Source organism: Rhinoderma darwinii, chromosome 13, assembly GCF_050947455.1.
Source record: "Rhinoderma darwinii isolate aRhiDar2 chromosome 13, aRhiDar2.hap1, whole genome shotgun sequence".
NCBI lineage: Eukaryota > Metazoa > Chordata > Amphibia > Anura > Rhinodermatidae > Rhinoderma > Rhinoderma darwinii.
This window is the reverse complement of record NC_134699.1, coordinates 62,530,999-62,556,534: the sequence shown is the minus strand read 5'-3', so window position 1 is coordinate 62,556,534 and position 25,536 is coordinate 62,530,999. Positions and strand designations below refer to the sequence as shown.

Below are 25,536 nucleotides of genomic sequence, written 5' to 3'. Positions count from 1 at the left end.
TGGTGGTGTTATTCAGTCACTGTATGGAGGTATGATTCAGTCACTATATAGAGGTATTATTCAGTCACTGTTTGGTGGTATTATTCGTCACTGTATGGTGGTATTATTCATCACTGTATGGTGGTGTTATTCACTCACTGTATGGTGGTATTATTCAGTTGGTGTATGGTGATATTATTTAGTCACTGTATGGTGATATTTTTCACTCACTGTATGGTGGTATTCAGTCACCGTATGGTGGTATTATTCAGTCACTGTATGGTCGTATTATTCAGTCACTGTATGGTGGTATTATTCATTCACTGTATGGAGGTATCATTCAGTCAGTGTATGGAGGTATTATTCAGTCAGTGTATGGTGGTATTATTCAGTCAGTATATGAGGGTATTATTCAGTCACTGTATGGTGGTGTTATTCAGTCACTGTATGGAGGTATTATTCAGTCACTGTATGGAGGTGTTATTCAGTCACTATATAGAGGTCATAATAAGTCAGTATATGGTGGTATTATTCGTCACTGTATGGAGGTATTATTCAGTCACTGTATGGTGGTGTTATTCTGTCACTGTATGTAGGTATTATTCAGTCATTATATAGAGGTATTATTCAGTCAGTTTATGGTGGTATTATTTAGTCACTGTATGGTGGTATTATTCAGTCACGGTATGGTGGTGTTATTAAGTCACTGTATGGTGGTATTATTTAGTCACTGTATGGGGGTATTATTTAGTCACTGTATGGTGGTATTATTCAGTCACTGTATGGTGGTATTATTCAGTAACTATACGGTGGTCTTATTCAGTCACTGTATGGTGGTGTTATTCAGTCACTGTATGGTGGTGTTATTCAGTCACTGTATGGAGGTATGATTCAGTCGCTGTTTGGTGGTATTATTCGTCATTATATGGTGGTATTATTCAGTCACTGTATGGTGGTATTATTCAGTCATTGTATGGTGGTTTTATTTAGTTAACGTATGGTTGTATTCAATCACCCTATGGTGGTATTACCAGTCACTGTATGGTGGTATTCAGTCACTGTATGGTGGTATTATTCAGTCAATGTATGGTGGTATTATTCTTTAGTTACTGTATGGTGGTATTATTCATTCACTGTATGGAGGTATTATACAGTCAGTGTATGGAGGTATTAGTCAGTCAGTGTTTGGTGGTATTATTCAGTCAGTGTATGAGGGTATTATTCAGTCACTGTATGGTGGTTTTATTCAGTCACTGTATGGTGGTATTATTCATTCATTGTGTAATGACGGGGTAGGGAGACAGACATGTGAGCCCTAATCTACCCGCCACTCAGTCCCTGCCTACTTGCAATGGCCCGTCCTAGGCGATGGCGTACAACTGGGCGACGGTCCCTACGATCAATAAGTGCACGACAGACAAACAGACAAGGGTACACAGAAGCTAAGGGAAATGGGGCAGTTGCCCACGGCAACACAGTGAGCAACAAGAGTAGTGAACGAGCCGAGTCAAACCAGGAGTGCACGAGGTACAAATCGCAGAGCAGGAGCGTAGTCAGTAAAGCCAGGGTCAAAAATGAAGCAAGGTCAATAATCATAGCAGGAGCAGCAGAGCCAGGAAACAGGAAAGAATCACAGGCAAAGGAGGAGCAGGAAATGCAGGTATAAATAGACAGAGGGCGGGAGCTAGCTCCGTCTGGCCTGGCTGTGATAGGCTCTCCCACTCCTCAGCCTCCCAGCCTGACTGGTAGAAGATCGTGTCACTCTCGCAGACTTAGGAGCAGGTGCAGAATGACTAACCACGGGCGTCGACACAGAAGCTGTGTCTGGCAGATCCTTTACACATTGTATGGAGGTATTATTCAGTCACTTTATGGTGGTATTCAGTCACTGTATGGTGGCATTATTCAGTCACTGTATGGTGGTATTATTCAGTCACTGTATGGTGGTATTATTCAGTCACTGTATGGTGGTATTATTCAGTCACTGTATGGTGGTATTATCAGTCACTGTATGGTGGTATTATTCAGTCACTGTATGGAGGTATTATTCAGTCACGGAACAGTGGTATTATTCAGTCACTGTATGGTGGTATTATTCAGTCACTGTATGGAGGTATTATTCAGTCACTGTATGGTGGTATTATTCAGTCACTGTATGGAGGTATTATTCAGTCACTGTATGGTGGTATTATTCAGTCACTGTATGGAGGTATTATTCAGTCAGTGTATGGTGGTATTATTTAGTAACAGTATGGTGGTATTATTCAGTCACTATATGGAGGTATTATTCAGTCACTGTATGGAGGTATTATTCAGTCACTGTATGGTGGTATTATTCAGTCACTGTATGGTGGTATTATTCAGTCACTGTATGGAGGTATTATTCAGTCAGTGTATGGTGGTATTATTTAGTAACAGTATGGGGTATTATTCAGTCAGTGTATGGAGGTATTATTCAGTCACTCTATGGTGGTATTTCTCAGTCACAGTATGATGGTATTATTCAGTCACTGTGTGGTGGTATTTTTCAGTCACTATATGTTGGTATTATTCAGTCACTGTATGGAGGTGTTATTCATTCACTGTATAGTGGTGTTATTCAGTCACTGTATGGTTGTATTATTCAGTCAGTGTATGGTGGTATTCAGTCAGTGTATGGTAGTATTCAGTCACTGTATGGTGGAATTATTCAGTCACTGTATGGTGATATTATTCTGTCACTGTATGGTGGTGTTATTCAGTCACTGTATGGTGGTTTTATTCAGTAACTGTATAAAGGTATAATTCAGTATATGGGTATATGGAGGTCACTTTATTCAGTCACTTTATGGAGGTATTATGCAGTCACTGCATGGTGGTATTATTCAGTCACTGTATGGTGGTATTATTCAGTCACTGTATGATGGTATTATTCAGTCAGTGTATGGTGGTATTATTCAGTCACTGTATAGGGGTATTAGTCAGTCACTGTATGGTGATATTATTCAGTCACAGTATGATGGTATTATTCAGTCACTTTATGGTGGTATAATTCAGTCACTGTATGGTGGTATTATTCAGTCACTGTATGGAGGTGTTATTCAGTCACTGTATGGTGGTATTATTCAGTCACTGTATGGAGGTATTATTCAGTCACTGTATGGTGGTATTATTCAGTCACTGTATGGAGGTATTATTCAGTCAGTGTATGGTGGTATTATTTAGTAACAGTATGGGGGTATTATTCAGTCAGTGTATGGAGGTATTATTCAGTCACTCTATGGTGGTATTTCTCAGTCACTGTATGATGGTATTATTCAGTCACTGTGTGGTGGTATTATTCAGTCACTATATGTTGGTATTATTCAGTCACTGTATGGAGGTGTTATTCATTCACTGTATAGTGGTGTTATTCAGTCACTGTATGGTTGTATTATTCAGTCAGTGTATGGTGGTATTCAGTCAGTGTATGGTAGTATTCAGTCACTGTATGGTGGAATTATTCAGTCACTGTATGGTGATATTATTCAGTCACTGTATGGTGGTGTTATTCAGTCACTGTATGGTGGTTTTATTCAGTAACTGTATACAGGTATAATTCAGTATATGGGTATATGGAGGGATTATTCAGTCACTTTATGGAGGTATTATTCAGTCACTGCATGGTTGTATTATTCAGTCACTGTATGGTGGTATTATTCAGTCACTGTATGATGGTATTATTCAGTCACTGTATGGAGGTTTTATTCATTCACTGTATAGTGGTGTTATTCAGTCACTGAATGGTGGTATTATTCAGTCAGTGTATGGTGGTATTATTCAGTCAGTGTATGGTGGTATTATTCAGTCACTGTATAGGGGTATTAGTCAGTCACTGTATGGTGATATTATTCAGTCACAGTATGATGGTATTATTCAGTCACTTTATGGTGGTATTATTCAGTCACTGTATGGTGGTATTATTCAGTCACTGTATGGAGGTGTTATTCATTCATTGTATATGGTATTATTCAGTCAGTGTATGGTGGTATTATTCAGTCAGTTTTTGGTGGTATTATTCAGTCACTGTATGGTGGAATTAGTCAGTCACTGTATAGTGATATTATTCAGTCACTTTATAGTGATATTATTCAGTCACTGTATGGTGGTATTATTCAGTCACTGTATGGTGGTATTATTCAGTCACTGTATGGTGGTATTATGCAGTCAATGTATGGTGGTATTATTCAGTCACTGTATGGAGGTGTTATTCATTCACTGTATAGTGCTGTTATTCAGTCACTGTATATGGTATCATTCAGTCAGTGTATGGTGGTATTATTCAGTCACTGTATGTTGGAATTATTCAGTCACTGTATGGTGGTATTATTCAGTCACTGTATGGTGGTATTATTCAATCTCTGTATGGTGGTATTATTCAGTCACAATATGGTGGTATTATTCAGTCTGTGTATGGAGGTATTATTGAGTCACTGTATTGAGGTAAAATTCAGTAACTGTATTGAGGTAAACTTCATTCACTGTATGGAGGTATAATTCAGTCAGTATATGGGTATATGGAGGTATTATTCAGTCACTTTATGGAGGTATTATTCAGTCACTGTATGGAGGTATTATTCAGTCACTGTGTGGAGGTATTATTCCGTCACTGTGTGGAGGTATTATTCAGTCGTTGTAAGGTGGTATTATTCAGTCACTGTATGGAGGTATTATTCCGCCACTGTATTGTGGTATTATCAGTCACTGTATGGAGGTACAATTCAGTCACTCTATGGAGGTATTATTCAGTCACTGTATGGAGGTATTATTCAGTCACTGTATGGAGGTATTATTCAGTCACTGTATGGCTGTATTATTCAGTCACTCTATAGTGGTATTATTCAGTCACTGCATGGTGGTATTATTCAGTCTCTGTATGGTGGTATAATTCAGTCTCTGTATGGTGGTATTATTCAGTCACTGTATGGTGGTATTATTCAGTCACTGTATGGAGGTATTATTCAGTCTCTGTATGGAGGTATAAGGGTATGTGCACACGATAACGATCATTACGGCTGAAATTATGGAGTTGTTTTCATGTGAAAACAGCTCCGTCATTTCAGACGTAATTGCTCGTACTCGCATTTCGCTTGGTGTCTTTGACGGCCGTAATTTGGAGCTGTTCTTCATTGGATTCAATGAAAAACAGCTCAAATTACGTCCAAAGAAGTGTCCTGCATTCAGTCACTGTATGGTGGTGTTATTCAGTCACTGTATGGTGGTATTATTCAGTCTCTCTATGGCAGAATCATTCAGTCACTGTACTAAGGTAGAATTCAGTCACTGTATGGTGGTATTATTCAGTTACTATATGGTGGTATTATTCAGTAAGTGTACGGAGTTTTATTTAGTCACTGTGTGGAGGTATTATTCAGTCACTGTATGGAGGTATTATTTAGTCACTGTAGGGTGGTATTATTCAGTCACTGTATGGAGGTATTATTCATTCACTGTATGGAGGTATTTTTCAGTCACTGTATGGTGGCATTCAGTCACTGTATGGAGGTAGTATTCAGTCACTGTATGTAGGTACTATTCAGTCACTGTATGGATGTATTATTCAGTCACAGTAATGTCTTATTATTATTGAGTCACTGTATAGTGGTATTATTCAGTCACAGTAATGTGTTATTATTATTCAGTCACTGTATAGTGGTATTTTTCAGTCACTGTATGGTGGTATTCAGTCACTGTATGGAGGTATTATTTAGTCAGTGTATGGTGGTATTATTTAGTCACTGTATGGTGGTATTATTCAGTATCTGTATGGAGGTATTATTCAGTAAGTGTATGGTAGTATTATTCAGTCACTGTATGGTGGTATTATTCAGTCACTGTATGGTGGTATGATTCAGTCACTATATAGAGGTATTAGTCAGTCACTGTTTGGTGGTATTATTCGTCACTGTATGGTGGTATTATTCATCACTGTATGGTGGTGTTATTCACTCACTGTATGGTGGTATTATTCAGTTGGTGTATGGTGATATTATTTAGTCACTGTATGGTATTATTTTTCACTCACTGTATGGTGGTATTCAGTGACCGTATGGTGGTATTATTCAGTCACTGTATGGTCGTATTATTCATTCACTGTATGGTGGTATTATTCATTCACTGTATGGAGGTATCATTCAGTCAGTGTATGGAGGTATCATTCAGTCAGTGTATGGTGATATTATTCAGTCAGTGTATGAGGGTATTATTCAGTCACTGTATGGTGGTATTATTCAGCCAGTGTATGGAGGTATTATTCAGTCACTGTATGGTGGTGTTATTCAGTCACTGTATGGTGGTGTTATTCAGTCACTGTATGGTAGTATTATCATTCACTATATGGTGGTATTATTCAGTCACTGTATGGAGGTATTATTCAGTCACTGTATGGAGGTATTATTCAGTCACTGTATCTTGGTGTTATTCAGTCACTGTAAGGTGGTGTTATTTAGTTACTGTATTGTGGTATTATTCAGTCACTGTATGGTGGTATTATTCAGTCACTGTATGGTGGTATTATTCAGTCCCTGTATGGAGGTATTATTCAGTCACTATATAGGGGTATTATTCAGTCACTGTATGGTGGTATTATTCGTCACTGTATTGTGGTATTATTCAGTCACTGTATGGTGGTATTATTCAGTCAGTTTATGGTGGTATTATTTAGACACTGTATGGTGGTATTATTTAGTCTCTGTATGGTGATATTATTTAGTCACTGTATGGTGGTATTCAGTCACTGTATGGTGGTATTATCTAGTCACTGTGTGGTGGTATTATTCAGTCACTGTATGGTGGTATTATTCAGTCACTGTATGGTGGTCTTATTCAGTCACTGTAAGGTGGTGTTATTCAGTCACTGTATGGTGGTGTTATTCAGTCACTGTATGGAGGTATGATTCAGTCACTATATAGAGGTATTATTCAGTCACTGTTTGGTGGTATTATTCGTCACTGTATGGTGGTATTATTCATCACTGTATGGTGGTGTTATTCACTCACTGTATGGTGGTATTATTCAGTTGGTGTATGGTGATATTATTTAGTCACTGTATGGTGATATTTTTCACTCACTGTATGGTGGTATTCAGTCACCGTATGGTGGTATTATTCAGTCACTGTATGGTCGTATTATTCAGTCACTGTATGGTGGTATTATTCATTCACTGTATGGAGGTATCATTCAGTCAGTGTATGGAGGTATTATTCAGTCAGTGTATGGTGGTATTATTCAGTCAGTATATGAGGGTATTATTCAGTCACTGTATGGTGGTGTTATTCAGTCACTGTATGGAAGTATTATTCAGTCACTGTATGGAGGTGTTATTCAGTCACTATATAGAGGTCATATTCAGTCAGTATATGGTGGTATTATTCGTCACTGTATGGAGGTATTATTCAGTCACTGTATGGTGGTGTTATTCTGTCACTGTATGTAGGTATTATTCAGTCACTATATAGAGGTATTATTCAGTCAGTTTATGGTGGTATTATTTAGTCACTGTATGGTGGTGTTATTCTGTCACTGTATGTAGGTATTATTCAGTCACTATATAGAGGTATTATTCAGTCAGTTTATGGTGGTATTATTTAGTCACTGTATGGTGGTATTATTCAGTCACGGTATGGTGGTGTTATTAAGTCACTGTATGGTGGTATTATTTAGTCACTGTATGGGGGTATTATTTAGTCACTGTATGGTGGTATTATTCAGTCACTGTATGGTGGTATTATTCAGTAACTATACGGTGGTCTTATTCAGTCACTGTATGGTGGTGTTATTCAGTCACTGTATGGTGGTGTTATTCAGTCACTGTATGGAGGTATGATTCAGTCACTGTTTGGTGGTATTATTCGTCATTATATGGTGGTATTATTCAGTCACTGTATGGTGGTATTATTCAGTCATTGTATGGTGGTTTTATTTAGTTAACGTATGGTTGTATTCAATCACCCTATGGTGGTATTACCAGTCACTGTATGGTGGTATTCAGTCACTGTATGGTGGTATTATTCAGTCAATGTATGGTGGTATTATTCTTTAGTTACTGTATGGTGGTATTATTCATTCACTGTATGGAGGTATTATACAGTCAGTGTATGGAGGTATTAGTCAGTCAGTGTTTGGTGGTATTATTCAGTCAGTGTATGAGGGTATTATTCAGTCACTGTATGGTGGTTTTATTCAGTCACTGTATGGTGGTATTATTCATTCATTGTGTAATGACGGGGTAGGGAGACAGACATGTGAGCCCTAATCTACCCGCCACTCAGTCCCTGCCTACTTGCAATGGCCCGTCCTAGGCGATGGCGTACAACTGGGCGACGGTCCCTACGATAAATAAGTGCACGACAGACAAACAGACAAGGGTACACAGAAGCTAAGGGAAATGGGGCAGTTGCCCACGGCAACACAGTGAGCAACAAGAGTAGTGAACGAGCCGAGTCAAACCAGGAGTGCACGAGGTACAAATCGCAGAGCAGGAGCGTAGTCAGTAAAGCCAGGGTCAAAAATGAAGCAAGGTCAATAATCATAGCAGGAGCAGCAGAGCCAGGAAACAGGAAAGAATCACAGGCAAAGGAGGAGCAGGAAATGCAGGTATAAATAGACAGGGGGCGGGAGCTAGCTCCGTCTGGCCTGGCTGTGATAGGCTCTCCCACTCCTCAGCCTCCCAGCCTGACTGGTAGAAGATCGTGTCACTCTCGCAGACTTAGGAGCAGGTGCAGAATGACTAACCACGGGCGTCGACACAGAAGCTGTGTCTGGCAGATCCTTTACACATTGTATGGAGGTATTATTCAGTCACTTTATGGTGGTATTCAGTCACTGTATGGTGGCATTATTCAGTCACTGTATGGTGGTATTATTCAGTCACTGCATGGTGGTATTATTCATTCACTGTATGGAGGTATTATTCAGTCAGTGTATGGAGGTATTATTCAGTCAGTGTATGGAGGTATTATTCAGTCAGTGTATGGAGGTATTATTCAGTCAGTGTATGAGGGTATTATTCAGTCACCTTATGGTGGTTTTATTCAGTCACTGTATGGTGGTATTATTCATTCATTGTATGGAGGTATTATTCAGTCAGTGTGTGGTGGTATTATTCAGTCAGTGTATGGTGGTTTTATTCAGTCACTGTATGGTGGTATTATTCATCCATTGTATGGAGGTATTATTCAGTCAGTCTATGGAGGTATTATTTAGTCAGTGTATGGAGGTATTATTCAGTCACTGTATGGTGGTATTATTCAGTCACTGTATGGTGGTATTATTCAGTCACTGTATGGTGCTATTCATTAATTGTATGGTGGTATTATTCAGTCACTGTATGGTGGTATTATTTAGTTATTCACTTATTTATTATTCATTTATTTATTCATTCATCACTGTATGGGGGTTTTGTTCAGCCACTTTATAGGGGGTATTATTTTCTCACTGTATGAGGTATTATTTAGTCACTGTATGGTGGTATTTTCAGTCGTATGGTGGTATGATTTATGTTATATGCACATGACCGTTGTTTTTCGGCAGTGAGCTTTTTTTTTTTCTAACGGATAGCACACATTAATGGTTATGGTTCACATAACTCAGAGAAGTCCTGTTATTCCTCTCCAAGTTAGAGGCTTGACCTTACCTATTCAAGTTTATGGTGATGTGAAAATGACCGTCCGTGTTTTACGGATCCGGTTTTTATAGGACACGATTCAAATGGTCGTGTGCAAGTAGCATAAGTCTGTATGGTGATATTATTCAGTCGCTGTAAGGTGGTATTTTCAATCACTTTATTCTCTCCATGTAATATCCTTTTGTGATTTTTTTACTGCTTTACTATGCAGTTATACAAGATTTATAGGCCCAATTTTAAGAGCTATGTAGTTTGAGTGTGATATTGGCTGGCCATATGGATACATTACTGACATAATTTACGTGTGTATTAGATCGATCAATTCTCCTATTGTAGTTTATGAAACAGGAAAATCCCCAAAAAAGGCAAGTCTTATTACTTGTTGATTAGGTGCCTTAGACATGTATTGAGTGCCCCCTGGTGGTGGTGAACAATGACATTCATTCCCTAATGCAAGGGAAAACATCCAGTGCAAACAGCAGGAGTACTGTATACGGTCAGTGCTATTGTTAAGGCAAAAAAGAAAAGTGTATATTTTTATTTGCACAAACAGTAATTTTAGCATATATCAATGCATGCAAGAACATTAAGATTACATTTGACACTGCTTGATGAACTCCCATGTGTTTTCAAGTATAGTGTACCCTGAGCATTAACCATACTACATCAGCATTGTGAGAAACTAGACATGGACCGCACAATCCACAGTATATACGTTGATCTGAGCCGCTAGGCATAATTTAGAAACATGAACATGAGGTTCTTTGTAAACATTTTGATCAAACTGTATAAGCCCACTTGCCACTTCACGGCGACCTCTTTAAAGTGGGTCCCTACTCTAGCGGTTGCAGCACCGCATGGCGGCCCCCGCCACCGCAGCACCTAGCGGCTCAGATCAACGTATATACTGTGGATTGTGCGGTCCATGTCTAGTTTCTCACAATGCTGATATTGTATAGTCTATCCTCCTCATTTCCTTTGTTTTACTTGGTACCAGCACTCCACGCATTTGAAAAAATACCTAGCTGATTTTAATTCCAGAATGACCTCATAAGTGTTCCTGCTCTTGCTTGTGCTCTCAGTTGGCCACTGGGGGCGCATGGCAAGGTGAGCTCATTCCATCTGTTCACATGTTGTGGTGCTGTATGGTGGTGTCTGTTGTTGTAGTGCTGCACTTGTGGGGGGACGTGGCCCAGAGCCAAGGAGGCTTGGCACGGTCTGAAGACATGGGTGCTTTTGGGCCCCTGGGTTGCTACCTCTGCAGGAGCGGTGCTGCGGTGGCGGTAGCCGCCATGCGGTGCTGCAACCGCTAGAGTAGGGACCCACTTTAAAGAGGTCGCCGTGAAGTGGCAAGTGGGCTTATACAGTTTGATCAAAATGTTTACAAAGAACCTCATGTTCATGTTTCTAAATTATGCCTAGAGGCTCAGATCAACGTATATACTGTGGATTGTGCGGTCCATGTCTAGTTTCTCACAATGCTGATTAACCATACTACAACTGCACCATCTAGTGGTAGGAAGACAAACTCCATACAGAGTAATTATAATGAGGAACTCCGGATTTATTGGATTTTCCAATCAATGTCTATTTATTTCAGGCCTGTCATGTGAATATGTAACTCACTGTGTGGTGGTATAAAGCAGTCATTGTATGGTGGTATTATGTAGTCACTGGGTGTCTGTATTAGTCAGTGTATCGCGGTATAAATCTGTTACTGTATTGCGGTATTATTTAGTCACCGTGGGGTGGTATTAATCATTGTGTCGCGGTATAAGTCCATCACTGTATTGCGGTATTATTTAGTCACCGTGTGGTGCTATTAGTCACTGTGTGGCAGTATAAATCAGTCACTGTATGGCGCTATTATTAGTCACTGTGTGGCAGTATAAATCAGTCACTGTATGGCGCTATTATTTAGTCACTGTGTGGTGGTATTAGAGCAAAATTAAAAAAACTTTAAAAAATGCTGAAAATGTTGCACGTTCTGGATTAAAATGATTGTTTTTCTCACAAGTGATGTCCAGAACCTTTCCTTATTTTGCTTTTACTACATAAAGACCAGATGGATGGAGTCCTCTTTAGACCTGCAACACACATACTATTGCCTTGGTTTTGGATGCTGTCCACAGTTTTTTTGTGAATGGCAGTATAAGTCAATCGCGGTATAAATCAATCACTTCGTGGTAGTATGACAAATTATATCTATTTATTTCAAGCCTGTCAGGTTAATATATAACTCACTATGTGGTTTTATTAGTCATTGTATAGCAGTATCAGTCAGTCACTGTATGTCAGTATTATTCAGTCACTCGTGACGGTATTATTAATTATATCTATTTATTTCAGGTGAGGGCTGTGACTTTATGAGTCAAAAACCAGATAGACTGGACCTTTATCAAGGAGCCTCTGGCACATTTTTCTGTTATGTTAAGCCTCAAGTTGACATAAGAGTGCTCTCATTGATTAAATACCAGGATAAAATTATGCAGCTGTGCTTTTTTGACAATGCTAAAAACAATTTAGTGTCATTTTCTGGGACATTTGAAAACCTTCAATGTGAGAAATCTACTTGTACAATCAATAATACAGGTAAGCAAAAATACTGTGTTTCTCTATTGATGTAGGAGTGTGTTTGGGAGGATATTAGCAACTAATTTTTTCCCTAAAACTGAGCTCTTTATCCCCCGCATAGTCATATAGATAAAATTTTGGCTACCTGCAGCCACCCCTTGGGGGAGCTTGCTGCATACTGTTCTATTGTTAGGTTCATGCAGTAAGATCATAATCTCCCTCTAGTGTTGGCTACAAGCATGTCAGAGTATTATAAACTGCTTGTAAATGGCTGTCACATCCTTAGGCCTCATGCACACGACCGTAGCTGTGTGCATGGCCCGTGATTGCGTCACTGACGGCCACGAAGTGTCATCCGCAGGCTGCCCGCAAATCACGGATCATGCACACATTGATTTCAATGAGCCTGGACCGTAATAAGACAGGTCCAGGCTCCCGGCCAGTGCACGGACCATAGCAATGAATGCCATAGCAATGAATGGGTCGGCAATTCACGTGCACGTTCGTGTGCTTGAAGCCTTATTTAAAATAAAACATTACATGGCATTCATGAAAATATATGGCGGTTTTCTGTGTATTTTGTATTGTAACAAAATTTACAAAAACATTGCAATTTCTACGTATTTATTGGTTGGTTTATTTAATTCACAGACGTATCTAATGAAGACAAGCACTGTTCCCCTACTGAAAACAGCTCAAAAAAAAGTATCTACAACAGAACTAAAAAATTTGCATTTATCTGGATCAATAATAATTACATAAATCGCATTAACTTTAAGGGAAATATATTGAATCTTAGTTTAACTTTACAAGGCATAACGCCAGGTGACGAGGGTCCATACTCTTGCCGTGGCAATGATGTGACTTGTGGAGAAACCCAAGCGAACAGTACGAAAATTACTACAATAAAAGGTGAGATACGGTACATAGACGACATACTGTAAGATCAAAAACATTTGGTATAGAGACAGTAAGGAAGAATAATAAAATGGGATGGGGAGTAGAGTCTTACTGCATCTAATATTAAACTTATGCTGACTGATCTGGTCTTTAACGCACTGTGTAGTCTCACCTACATAACCCAAAGCACACGGGCATTTTATCAAATACTCCACATAATTGGTGTTACATGTGAAGAAGTCATGAATGGCTATACCTTGACCAGTTTGTGGGTGCTGTATCTTGTCCCCTTTGATGATTTGGGAACATTGCATACAGGATCGGCATGGGAAGGTACCTTTTTTGGGAGTACTCAGGAACGTTTGGCGTTGTAATTTTTTGGTAGAGCCTATGTCTGCCTTGACTAATTTATTCCTAAGATTTTGTTGTTTTTTTGTGCATGGTAAGAATGGATTTTTTAATTCATCGATCTGGGGGTACGCTTCTTTGAGTAAGGGCCAATGTCTCCTTATTATGTGGTATATTTTTGGTGAGCAGGCGTGGTAAGTGTGTAAAAAACTGAATACGTTTGTTTTCTTTGTTGGTCCTGACCGAAGTGTTTTCCCTTGCCTTAATCAATGTGTCAACAGGATAGCCTCTGTTCCTAAATTTTAGGGTAATTTCATCCATTCTTTGGGATCTGGTTTGCTCATCATCCACAATCCTTTGTACCCGATTGTACTGAAATTTGGGTATAGAATTTATTATAGATTGGGGGTGGCAGCTGGTGTAATGGAGTTTGCCATTCCTATCAGTTTCCTTAATGTGTAGATCGGTAGTGAGCTTACCAGCCTCATTTTTTATGACCCGTGTGTCAAGAAAACTAATGGATGTAGTGTCATGAGTCATGGTGAATTGTAATTCAGGCCAAACATTATTGAGGTAGTTAGTAAACTCCACTAATTTATCAAGTGGGCCGTGCCAGAGACAGAAAATTACATCGATATATCTTTTCCACATGATTATATGTTGTTGAAAGTCAGTATGGGGGTAGATGAAGTGTTCTTCAAAACTGGCCATATAGCTGTTGGCATATGGTGGTGCAACATTAGAGCCCATAGCCGTGCCCTGTTTCTGTACGTAGTAGGTGTCCTCAAAAAGGAAGTAATTCTCACGCTTGCGTATCAGGGTGAGTAGATCCGTACAGAGATCAATTATTTTAGGGTCTTTACCTGATCTTGTCAAAATCTCATGTACTGCAGTTGTGTTGTATGGATGTGTATAGACTGCATACATCAAAGGTGACTAAAAGAGTATCAGGTGGGATCTCATTCAGCATATGTATGGCTGTCAAAAAGGCGCTGGTGCCTAGAAGAAATGACCGTGTTTTTTTATCAAGGGGGTTAGAAGTTTTTCCATAAATATGGCTAGTGGGGACAGTATAGAGTCTGTGGCGGCTACTATGGGGCGTCCTGGAGGGTTCTCGAGTCTTTTATGAATTTTTGGTAGTGTGTAAAATACTGGTGTGATCGGGTGTTGGTTGGTTAGGTAACTGGCTATATCCTGATCAATTGTGCCCGCTAGTATGTGCTTCTCTATAGTAACCCTAATTCTAGTGGCTATCTTATGTATGGAGTCCTGATGAGTCGGTTGATACACCGTTCTCTCCCCCAATTGTCTATGGATTTCCTCCACATAAAGGGATTTGTCCATAATCACCAACGCTCCTCCTTTGTCCGCTGGTTTGATGACCAGGTCTTTGTCATCCACCAGTGAGGAGAGAGCTTGTCTGTCTACTCTGCTGAAATTGGCTTGGCACTTGTAGTAGCCTAGGCCAAAATCATGGCTGAATCGGTACACATCCCTGTGTACCAATTTGATGAAAGTCGAGGGGAGGAGAGTTCTTGGGAGGTGAGAACAAGTTCTTGTTCCTTAGTCCCAAGTCTTTAGAAGTGACCATCGGGGTCACTGAGGTTGTGGTCCTTTTTTCGGGTCTCCTCCTTATTGGAGAAAAAGACCCGGAGGCGCAAGGACCTATAGAAACGATTCAGATCCATGTCAAGCTGGAACAGATCGTATCTATATGTGGGGCAGAACGACAAGCCTCTCTGTAGGAGGAGTAGTTGTGCCGGGCCCAGGGATTTAGATGAGATATTCACAACTAAGGTGTAAAGGATCTGCCAGGCACAGCGGGGTTAACTCCCAGAACTAATCAGTCAGCACCTGAGAATACATCCCTGAGACTGACTCCTGCTTCCACCATTCAGGCTGGCAGGCTTAGGAGTGGGAGAGCCTATCGTAACCTGGCCAGACTCAGCTAGCTCCCGCCCTCGGTCTATTTAAGCCTGCACTTCCTGTCCCTCGGTGCTTGTTATTGCTTTTGTTTCTTTCCTTGTGGTTCCTGGCCCAGCTACAGCTCCTGCTATTTTTGATCCTGCTCCATACCGACCCTGGCTTACCGACTACTCTTCTGCTTTTCGTTTTGTACCTCGCACACTCCTGGCTTGACTCGGCTCGTTCACCACTCTGGTTGCTCACGGTGTTGCCGTGGGCAACGGCCCTTTTTCCTTGCTTGTGTTCCTTGTATGTTTGTCGTGTTTGTCGTGCACTTACTGAGCGCAGGGACCGCCGCCCAGTTGTACCCCGTCGCCTAGGGCGGGTCGTTGCAAGTAGGCAGGGACAGAGTGGCGGGTAGATTAGGGCTCACTTGTCCGTCTCCCTACCCCCTGCCATTACATAAGGATTGTGTCGTGGGGCTCATACCTGAGACCTCGTCGCCATGGTCCGATTCACGTCCTCTACGATGTTTGCCTCCTCGCCTTGTCCTCTTCATGGTCTTCTGCCGCGGAGGTGTGTGGCGTCATATACAGCAGGGCTGTGTGGCATCATATACAGGGAGGTGTGTGGCATCATATACAGGGAGGCTGTGTGACATCATATACAGGAAGGTGACTGGCATCATATACAGGAAGGTGACTGGCATCATATACAGGGAGGTGTGTGGCATCATATACAGGGAGACTGTGTGACATCATATACAGGAAGGTGACTGGCATCATATACAGGGAGGTGTCTGGCATCATATACAGGGAGGCTGTAAATAGTGTCTAGGTGAACATGTGACCTTCTTCTGGGTGATTTCAGGGGAATGGGACAAAAAAAGACTGACCAATGAAATTCATCAGTTTTTTGAACGGCTATGAAAACCTGATGTCAAACGGCCATTAAAAAGGGACAGACGGACTGGAAAAGGATGAAAATTTAGAGACACTGATGCAAAATGTCCGTGAGATGCTGACAGCTGATCAGTTTTTAATGGACATTTGTTGTGTGAATGTAGCCTTAGACCGGGTTCACACAAAGTTTTTTGTAGCCAGAAAATCAGGTTTTGATCTGCTTGTATGCCGTTTTTCGATGCGTTTTTCGCTTACGGCCATTGAGCGCCGATGGACAAAAATGCAGCGAAATGCGCTTTCTCTGCCTCCCATTGATGTCAATGGAAGGTCAGAGACATAGACGCCTGAAGACAGGGCATGTCGCTTCTTTTTCCCGCGAGATGGTTTTTCCGCTCGTGGGAAAAAAAAAACGCCTCCGCCTCCCATTGAAATCGATGGGAGGCATTTTTGGCAGTTTTATGGCACGTTTTCCGACGCGGTTTCCGCCTCAAACGTGCAAAAAAACTCAGTGTGAACTGACACTGAGTTTTTTGCAGGCAGAAAAAATCTGCCTCAGAATTCCTTCAGGAATTTTGAGGCAGGATTTTAAACTACCTTTGTTTTTTTTTATCCACATTTTCTCACGCCATTTTTCACCCATGGCCATTGAAGTTAATGCAAGGAACGCAGGCAAAAAACGATTGGAAAAATGCTTGCCAACAAGCGTCGCTGTTTTTTTTCCTGCCTCTCATTGATTTCAATAGGTGGTCAGAGGTGGAGACCACGGCAAGAAAGGATATGCAGCCTTTTTTTCCCCGTAAACGGCTAAAAGTCGCCTAGAGAAAAAGCGCCTCTGCATCCCATTGAAATCAACGGGGGCGATTTTGGAAATTTTTTGGGCAAAATCAGCGCTGAAAACCTCAGTGTGAACTGACCCTAACTTGTCGGAAAGAATAGCCAAAAACTCACCTCAGATCAGATTTAAAGGGGTCATTTGAAGGTGCTCATAGACATGAAGATCGCCCCCTAGTGCTGGTCAAATCATCTGGATGTGACCACGTCATCTGATGTCTATGAGTACCATGAACCAGAATAGAATGTAACTAAAAATCAGCAAGATGAAGGGTTAATGTTCAACTTTATTGTTCCCTTGCACTTTAATCCTGATGTAACAATGTAGAAATATCTTCTTTTCAGTGTCAAGGAATACTCGTTACACGGTTGTCTGTAGCGCCATCATCAGTAGCATCATCATCATCATTATCATCATCATCAACACTCTTGTGGTAATGTAAATGTGTTGTTAATTCAGAAGGGGGTGGAGGGATAGACACGTGTGACATCACCCGCTGTGCCCCTTCCATTTACTGTTGTAACATATAATGTCGGCAGAATCTCAGACTATAGGAACTGGTTTAAGGTTTCACCCGGATCCTATTGAGGGGACGGCACATAGTACACAGTATAAGACTAGACCATAGACTGGTGGAAGACTAAGTCAGCGTATTTCAGGAAAGTTATTATTACCCACTAGACACCTGGTATATTATTAGTATTACACTAGACACCAGGGATGTTATTAATAACCCACTACACTCCAGGTATATTATTAGTATTACACTAGACACCAGGGATGTTATTAATAACCCACTACACTCCAGGAATATTATTGGTATAACACTAAACACCAGGGATGTAATTAATAACCCACTACACTCCAGGAATATTATTAGTATAACACTAGACACCAGGGATGCTATTAATAACCCACTACACTCCAGGAATATTATTAGTATTACACTAGACACCAGGGATGTTATTAATAACCCAATACACTCCAGAAATCTTATTAGTATTACACTAGACACCAGGGATGTTATTAATAACCCACTACACTCCAGGAATATTATTAGTATTACACTAGACATCAGGGATGTTATTAATAACCCACTACTCCCCAGGAATATTATTAGTATTACACTAGACACCAGGGAAGTAATTAATAACCCACTACACTCCAGGAATATTATTAGTATTACACTAGACAGCAGGTATGTTATTACTAACCCACTACACTCCAGGATTATTATTATTAGTATTACACTAGACACCAGGGATGTTATTAATAACCCACTACACTCCAGGAATATTATTAGTATTACACTAGACACCAGGGATGTCATTAATAACCCACTACACTCCAGGAATATTATTAGTATTACACTAGACAGCAGGGATGTTATTAATAAGCCACTACTCCCCAGGAATATTATTAGTATTACACTAGACACCAGGGAAGTAATTAATAACCCACTACACTCCAGGAATATTATTAGTATTACACTAGACAGCAGGGATGTTATTACTAACCCACTACACTCCAGGATTATTATTATTAGTATTACACTAGACACCAGGGATGTTATTAATAACCCACTACACTCCAGGAATATTATTAGTATTACACTAGACACCAGGGATGTTATTAATAACCCACTACACTCCAGGAATATTATTAGTATTACACTAGACACCAGGGATGTTATTAATAATAACCAGCTACACTCCAGGAATATTATTATTATTACACTAGACACCAGGGATGTTATTAATAACCCACTACACTCAAGGAAGATTTTTAGTATTACACTAGACACCAGGGATGTTATTAATAACACACTACACTCCAGGAATATTATTAGTATAACACTAGACACTAGGGGTGTTATTAATAACACACTACACTCCAGGAATATTATTAGTATAACACTAGACACTAGGGATGTTATTAATAACCCACTACACTCCAGGATTATTATTATTATTACACTAGACACCAGGGATGTTAATAATAATCCACTTCACGCCAGCATTAGTATTAGTATTACACTAGACACATGGGATGTTATTAATAACTCGCGTCACTCCAGGATTATTATTAGTATTACGCTAGACACAAGGGATGTTATTAATAAACCACTATTTAGCGGCCAGTTACTCACCTCCCGACGCTCGTAGCCATCGATCAGTGAGCGCTGGCTCGCATCACCTTCCTAGGAGATGCTAGCGCTCACTTCCGCTCCGGTCCGCTGTGTCTTAAAGGGCCAGCGCGCGCACATGTGAACAATCATCATCATCAACTACCCATGATTTCCTGGACTATAAGAAGGGCCCTGATCCTTGCCTGAGCAGTGTATCCCATGTGAGTCTTGCAAATGGTCACTTAGTGTTTTCCCATTCCAGTTGTTACCTGTTCCTGTATCCCGTGCTGTGTTCTTGTTCCTGTGCCTACTAGTGTTGTAGTCGTGTCTATTGCACCTGCTGTCGTTTGCCACTTCCTGTGTCATCTACCACGTCCAGTGTGACCCGCCACGTCTGGCGCAACCTGCGGCACCTGCTGTCATCCGCCACGTCTGGCGTAACCTGCTGCACCCACCTCCATCCGTACCAGAGCCGAGGCCACTGTCTGGACTATTCAGGCACCCTAATGCGGGACTTTGTATTGCTGGGGTGCTTTGTTGTTTGGCCAGCTGCCTCCCCACTATGGTGGTGCGGCCTTGTGGGTCCACATACCCACAGACCGTGACAGTATGCTCAGGCCATGGACCCCGCTGGTCAACCTGAGACCTTAACGACCCAAGCCATGCTGGCAGAGATGCAAGACCTTGAGTCACGGCAAGACTAACTCCTCCTGTCGGTGAAGGCCATTGCTGATCGGCTGGTTGATCCAACCACAGTCATTACCGCACCCATTTCTGCTGTTCCTCCTGCTACACTTCCTGACAGTATCAGTGCCGATCCCCTGTGCTTCTTTCTGCTACCTCCTCGCTATGACGGAGACACAAGTACCTGCAGAGTATTTATGAATCAGTGCCAGATCCACTTCAGACTACATGCCAGGGCCTTCTCTTCTGATGACGTCAGGATCGCCTTCATCATCTCTCTCCTTACTAGCAAAGCCCTGGCATGGGCAAATCCTCTGTGGGAACATCAGGGACCAAAGACCCGTGACTTGCAGTGCTTCTTACTGACTTTCCGCTCGATATTTGAGGAACCTGGGAGAGTTTCTTCGGCTGCTGAATCCCTGCTGACCCTACACCAGAGAGACAACTCTGTGGGCTAGTATGCCATTTAGTTCCGTACCCTGGCTGCTGAATTAACTTGGAACAACAAGACTTTGGTGGCCACATTCTGGCAGGGACTGTCTTCTGGGATTAAAGACAAGCTGGCCACTCGCGATTTGCCATCTACCCTGGACGATTTCATCCTACTTGCCAACTGGGTGGACATGAGGATCCGGGAGCGTTCCGAAGAGGTTCTCCGGCAGAGAGGATTTCCTAGGCTGGATTCTACTTTCCAGTAATCCCTACTATCCTCATCAGTCATCCTACCCGAGGATCCTATGCAGATGAACCGAGTCAAATTGTCTACCCAGGAGAGACAACGCAGACGCACTTCTGGACTTTGTCTGTATTGCAGCCTCGGAGGCCTTATTGTGCGTCTGTGTCCCCAGAGGCTAGAGAGACTCGAGTACCTAGGATTGGTTGGAGAGACAACCCTAGGTGGAACAGTACCAAATAAAGCATTCTGTTCCAAGTTGACTCTTCCTGTGACCATAGTATCCGGCGAGAGGACGCATCGAGTTTCGGCCTAGCTAGACTCCGGGTCAAGTTCAAACTTCAACCAAAAGGAGCTAGTGGATCATCTCCAGTTGCCCACAGTTCCCCTGGAGACACCTTTGGCTGTTGCCTCAGTGAATGGGCATTGAAGCTCCAAGTTGGAGCCCTTCATTCTGAACTCATTTAATTTCTTGTTTTGCCCAAGGCCATCAATCCTGTTCTGCTGGGCCTGCCTTGGCTTCGACTGGAATTCTAGAGAGGTTCTCCAGTGGCGCTACAAGTGCCTCGGTCGTTGTCTGTTGCAGATCCATCCTGTCCAGCCTCCTCTGCCTCAGTCATTGGCAGGACTGCCCCCCCCCCCCCCCCCCATTTCGCTCAGTTTGCAGATGTCTTCAGCAAGAGGGAGGCTGAGACGCTGCCTCCACATCGGACTTATGACTGCCCCATTGAACTGGTTTCTAATGCCTCTCTCCCCTGTGGACGGGTATATCCTCTCTCTTTGCCAGAGTCACTATTGATGTCGGCCTATATCAAAGAGAATTTGGAGAGGGGTTTCATATGAAAGTCTTCCTCCCCGGCCGGGGCTGGGTTCTTCTTAGTTAAAAAGAAAGACGAATCCCTTCGACCTTGCATTGACTACCATGGTGTCAACAAGATCACGGTCAAGAACAAATACCCGTTGCCACTTATATCCGAACTGTTTGACCGTATATGAGGAGCCAGAATTTTTTCAAAACTAGACTTGCGTGGGGCTTATAATTTGATCCGAATCCGTCAAGGGGACAAGTGGAGACAGGCACTACGAATACCTGGTGATGCCATTCGGACTGTGTAATGCTCCCGCGGTCTTCCAGGAAATCGTCAATGATATCTTTTGAGATTTCCACTATGTCTGTGTTGTAGTTTATCTCGATGATATTTTGATATTCTCCCCAGATTCGACGACTCATCGGAGGCATGTCTGTCAAGTTCTACTACGATTAAGGGAGAATCGTTTATATGCCATGCTGGAGAAGTGCGTCTTTGAAAAGAATTCGCTGTCCTTCCTGTGCTACATCATCTCGGATCAAGGTCTCAAGATGGATCCTGAGAAAGTAAAAGTTGTCCTGAAATGGCCATGTCCTCAAGGCCTGAGGTCCATACAGCGTTTTCTGGGATTCGCCAATTTCTATCGACAGTTTATACAAAACTTCTCATCACTGACAGCTCCCATCTCTACCCTTACCAAGAAGTTTGTGAACGCCAAGATGTGGACTCCAGAGGCAGAATCCACATTTATTAGCTTCAAGAAAGCCTTGATCCTCCATCATCCTGACGTATCTCGGCAGTTTTCATTGGAGGTGGACGCTTCTTCTGTTGGTGCAAGTGCACTTCTGTTCCAGAGGAGCTCCAAAGGAAAGGCAGTAATATGAGGCTATTACTCGAGACTTTGTTCTTCTGCTGAGCACAATTACTCTATTGGGGATCAGGAGCTACTGGCCATGAAATTGGCTCTGGAGGAGTGGAGACATCTTCTAGAGGGCGCAGCTCACCCCATCCTGATCTACACCGACCACAAGAACCTCACCTAATTTCGGTCCGCTCAACGACTAAATCCCCATCAAGCCATGTGGTCGCTGTTCTTCACCCGTTTCCAATTTGTGCTCCATTACCGTCCCACTAACAATAATCTGAGGGCCGATTCCCTGTCCAGGTCATTCGAGACGGATGACACGGTGGAGTACCGTCAAAGTTTCATAGACCCATCCTGCATTGTCACTGCCACTCCTTTTCAGGTTAGAGACATCCCTCCGGGGAGAACTTTTGTTCGGTTGGCAGACAGGAAAATAATTCTCAACTGGGGACACAGCTCTAAACTGGCTGGGCAAGCTGGTGTTCGTAAGACCCAAGACCTAATTGCTCGTCAGTTCTGGTGGCCCACGCTACCCAAAGATGTTGTGGACTTTGTCTCTTACTGCACGGTGTGTGCTTCTAACAAGGTTACTCACTCCACGCCTGCCGGGCTGCTTCAACCTCTGCCTGTACCCAATGCCCACTGGCAGCACATTGCGATGGACTTTGTCACAGACTGTCCTTCCTCGGCAGAATGCAACACTGTCTGGGTGATGGTGGACTGGTTCTCGAAGATGGCACATTTTATCCCGCTGACAGGCCTACCTTCTGCTTCCTGACTGGCGAGTCTCTTCATTCAGCACATCTTCCATTTGCATGGCTTGCCCCTTCACATTGTGTCTGATTGGGGGCTCAATTTACCTCCAAATTCTGGAGAGCCCTCTGTAAACTCCTAGATGTGAGATTGGACTTTTCCTCAGCCTATCACCCCCAGTCCAATGGGCAAGTCAAGAGGATCAACTATATTATGGAGAATTATCTCCGCCACTTCATCCACTTACAGCATGACAACTGGGTACTGCTTCTTCTATGGGCCGAGTTCTCGTATAACAACCACACAAGTGAGTCCACCACTTCCACTCCGTTTTACATTGTGTACAGTCAACATCCTAGAGTCCCTCTCCCTGTGTTGACTACATCTCAGGTACCTGCTGCTGACTCTGCATTTGGGGACTTTCTGCAAATCTGGCAAAAGAACAGGTCCTCTATTTTGCTGGCAGTCGATCTCATGAAACAAAAAGCGGATACAAAAAGAGGAGAGCCGCCTCGGTATCTTCCAGGTACCAAAGTCTGGCTGTCCTCACGGAACATTCGTTTGAAGGTGCCTTCATACAAGTTTGCTCCCAGGTTCCTCGGTCCTTTTGAGATTCTGCAACAGATAAACCCTGACTCCCATAAGCTGCGGCTGCCTCTTACCCTCAGAATCCCCAACTCCTTTCATGTGTCCCTCCTGAAACCATTGGTCCTGAACCGCTACAGTAAGACTTCCAGTTCCACAGTTGATCTGAGCTGTTCTTCTACTGTTTTCGAGGTGAGGGAGATCCTGGACTGCAAAAGGGTAGGAGGAAGGACTTTCTATTTGGTGGACTGGAGAGAGTTTGGTTCTGAGGAGAGGTCGTGGGAGCCGGAAGAGAACCTCAGTGACCCTGCTCTCATTAAGAAATTCCTCTCTCGCTCTGGCCCTAAGAAGAGGGGCGTAAGAGGGGGGATACTGTAGCGTCCATGGCCGCAGCCCATCGGGTTTACTCACCTGCCGACGCCCGCAGCCATGCATCAGTGAGCGCTGGCTCGCATCTCCTGCCTAGGAGACGCCAGCGCTCACTTCCGCTCTGGTCCGCTGTGTCCTGTAGGGTGCACGCGCACGCTCTTGCCCGGTCTTAAAGGGCCAGCGCGCGCACATGTGAACAATCATCATCATCAACTACATATGATTTCCTGGACTATAAGAAGGGCCCTGATCCTTGCCTGAGCATTGTTAGTGTATTCCATGTCAATCTTCCAAATGGTCACTTAGTGTTTTCCCGTTCCAGTTGTTACCCGTCTCTGTTCTCGTGCTTTGTCCTTGTTCCTGTGCCTACTAGTGTTGGAGTCGTGTCTATTTCACCTGCTATCATTTGCTACGTCCTGTGTCATCTTCCACGTCCAGTGTGACCCGCCACCAGGGGCGTAACTAGGAAAGACTGGGCCCCATAGCAAACTTTTGACTGGGGCCCTCCCTCCCCTGGGTGTCACACAACCCCCCCCCCTTGTAGATAGTGCCTTTTTTACAGCCCCCCCTGTAGATAACGCCATACAGCCCCCCCTCTGTAGATAGCGCCATACATCCCCTGTAGAGAACGCCATACAGCCCCCTGTAGATAACGCCATACAGCCCCCCCTGTAGAGAACGCCATACAGCCCCCTCTGTAGAGAACGCCATACAGCCCCCCTGTAGGGAACGCCATACAGCCCCCCCTGTTGAGAACGCCATACAGCCCCCCCTGTAGGGAACGCCATACAGCTCCCCCCCTGTAGGGAACGCCATACAGCGTTCCCCCCCTGTAGGGAATGCCATACAGCGTCCCCCCCCTGTAGGGAACGCCATACAGCGTCCCCCCTCCCAAAAAAATGCGACCTACAGTGTGTCCTACAAAATACATGTATCCCCTCTCCACAGGATCTCCACAGGATAGGGGATACATGTGTGATCGCTGGCAGCGATGGGGAGAACGGGGGACTGAAAGTCCCCTGAACTTCTCCATGACTAACCTCTGACTTCCGGCGTCTGCGCAGCTCAATAAAAATGAAAGGAGCGCTGGTCACGCATGCGCGCAAGCACGACTGGCGCTCCATTCATTTCTACGGAGCTGCCGACACAGACCCCGAAAGTCCGAGGTTTGTGATGGAGAACTTCAGGGGACTTTCAGTCTGTGGCGGATCCTCATATGGGCGTTTCGGGCGGCCGCCCGGGGCCCAAGGCTGCACGGGGGCCCATAGCTGCCCAAACCGCACACAAGTGAAAAAAAACTCTGCCGGCCGCATTCTAGCGATCATCGGTCCCACGTGCTGCTGATGAAGAGGCGGGGGGGATGTGCAGGGGGAGTCATTTGCGGCCAGGGAACAGGGGCACAGCACATCAGCTACGAGCAGACTGTCAGAGATTGTGATTGGCAGGTGCTGGAGTCTCCCTGACAGTCTGCTCCTCTGTGCTGCTGTGCACTGTCCCTCCTGTTTAAATCTCCAGCAGCTGCCTGATAACGGCAAAACTGAAACTAGAGGGTGAAGGACCTGTGATGACGTCACAGTCACATGATT

General features: G+C 43.1%; 1 protein-coding gene across 1 annotated transcript in view; it reads left to right on the top strand.

Moving 5' to 3' along the window:
• The window catches only part of LOC142665540 (uncharacterized), a 79,630-nt gene that overhangs the window by 26,582 nt on the left and 27,512 nt on the right, over positions 1 to 25,536 (top strand). Inside the window, exons 3-5 of the mRNA XM_075845247.1 lie at positions 11,973 to 12,215; positions 12,849 to 13,109; positions 17,429 to 17,517. Coding sequence (XP_075701362.1) covers positions 11,973 to 12,215; positions 12,849 to 13,109; positions 17,429 to 17,517 — 593 coding nt within the window. The remainder of the gene's footprint in view (positions 1 to 11,972; positions 12,216 to 12,848; positions 13,110 to 17,428; positions 17,518 to 25,536) is intronic.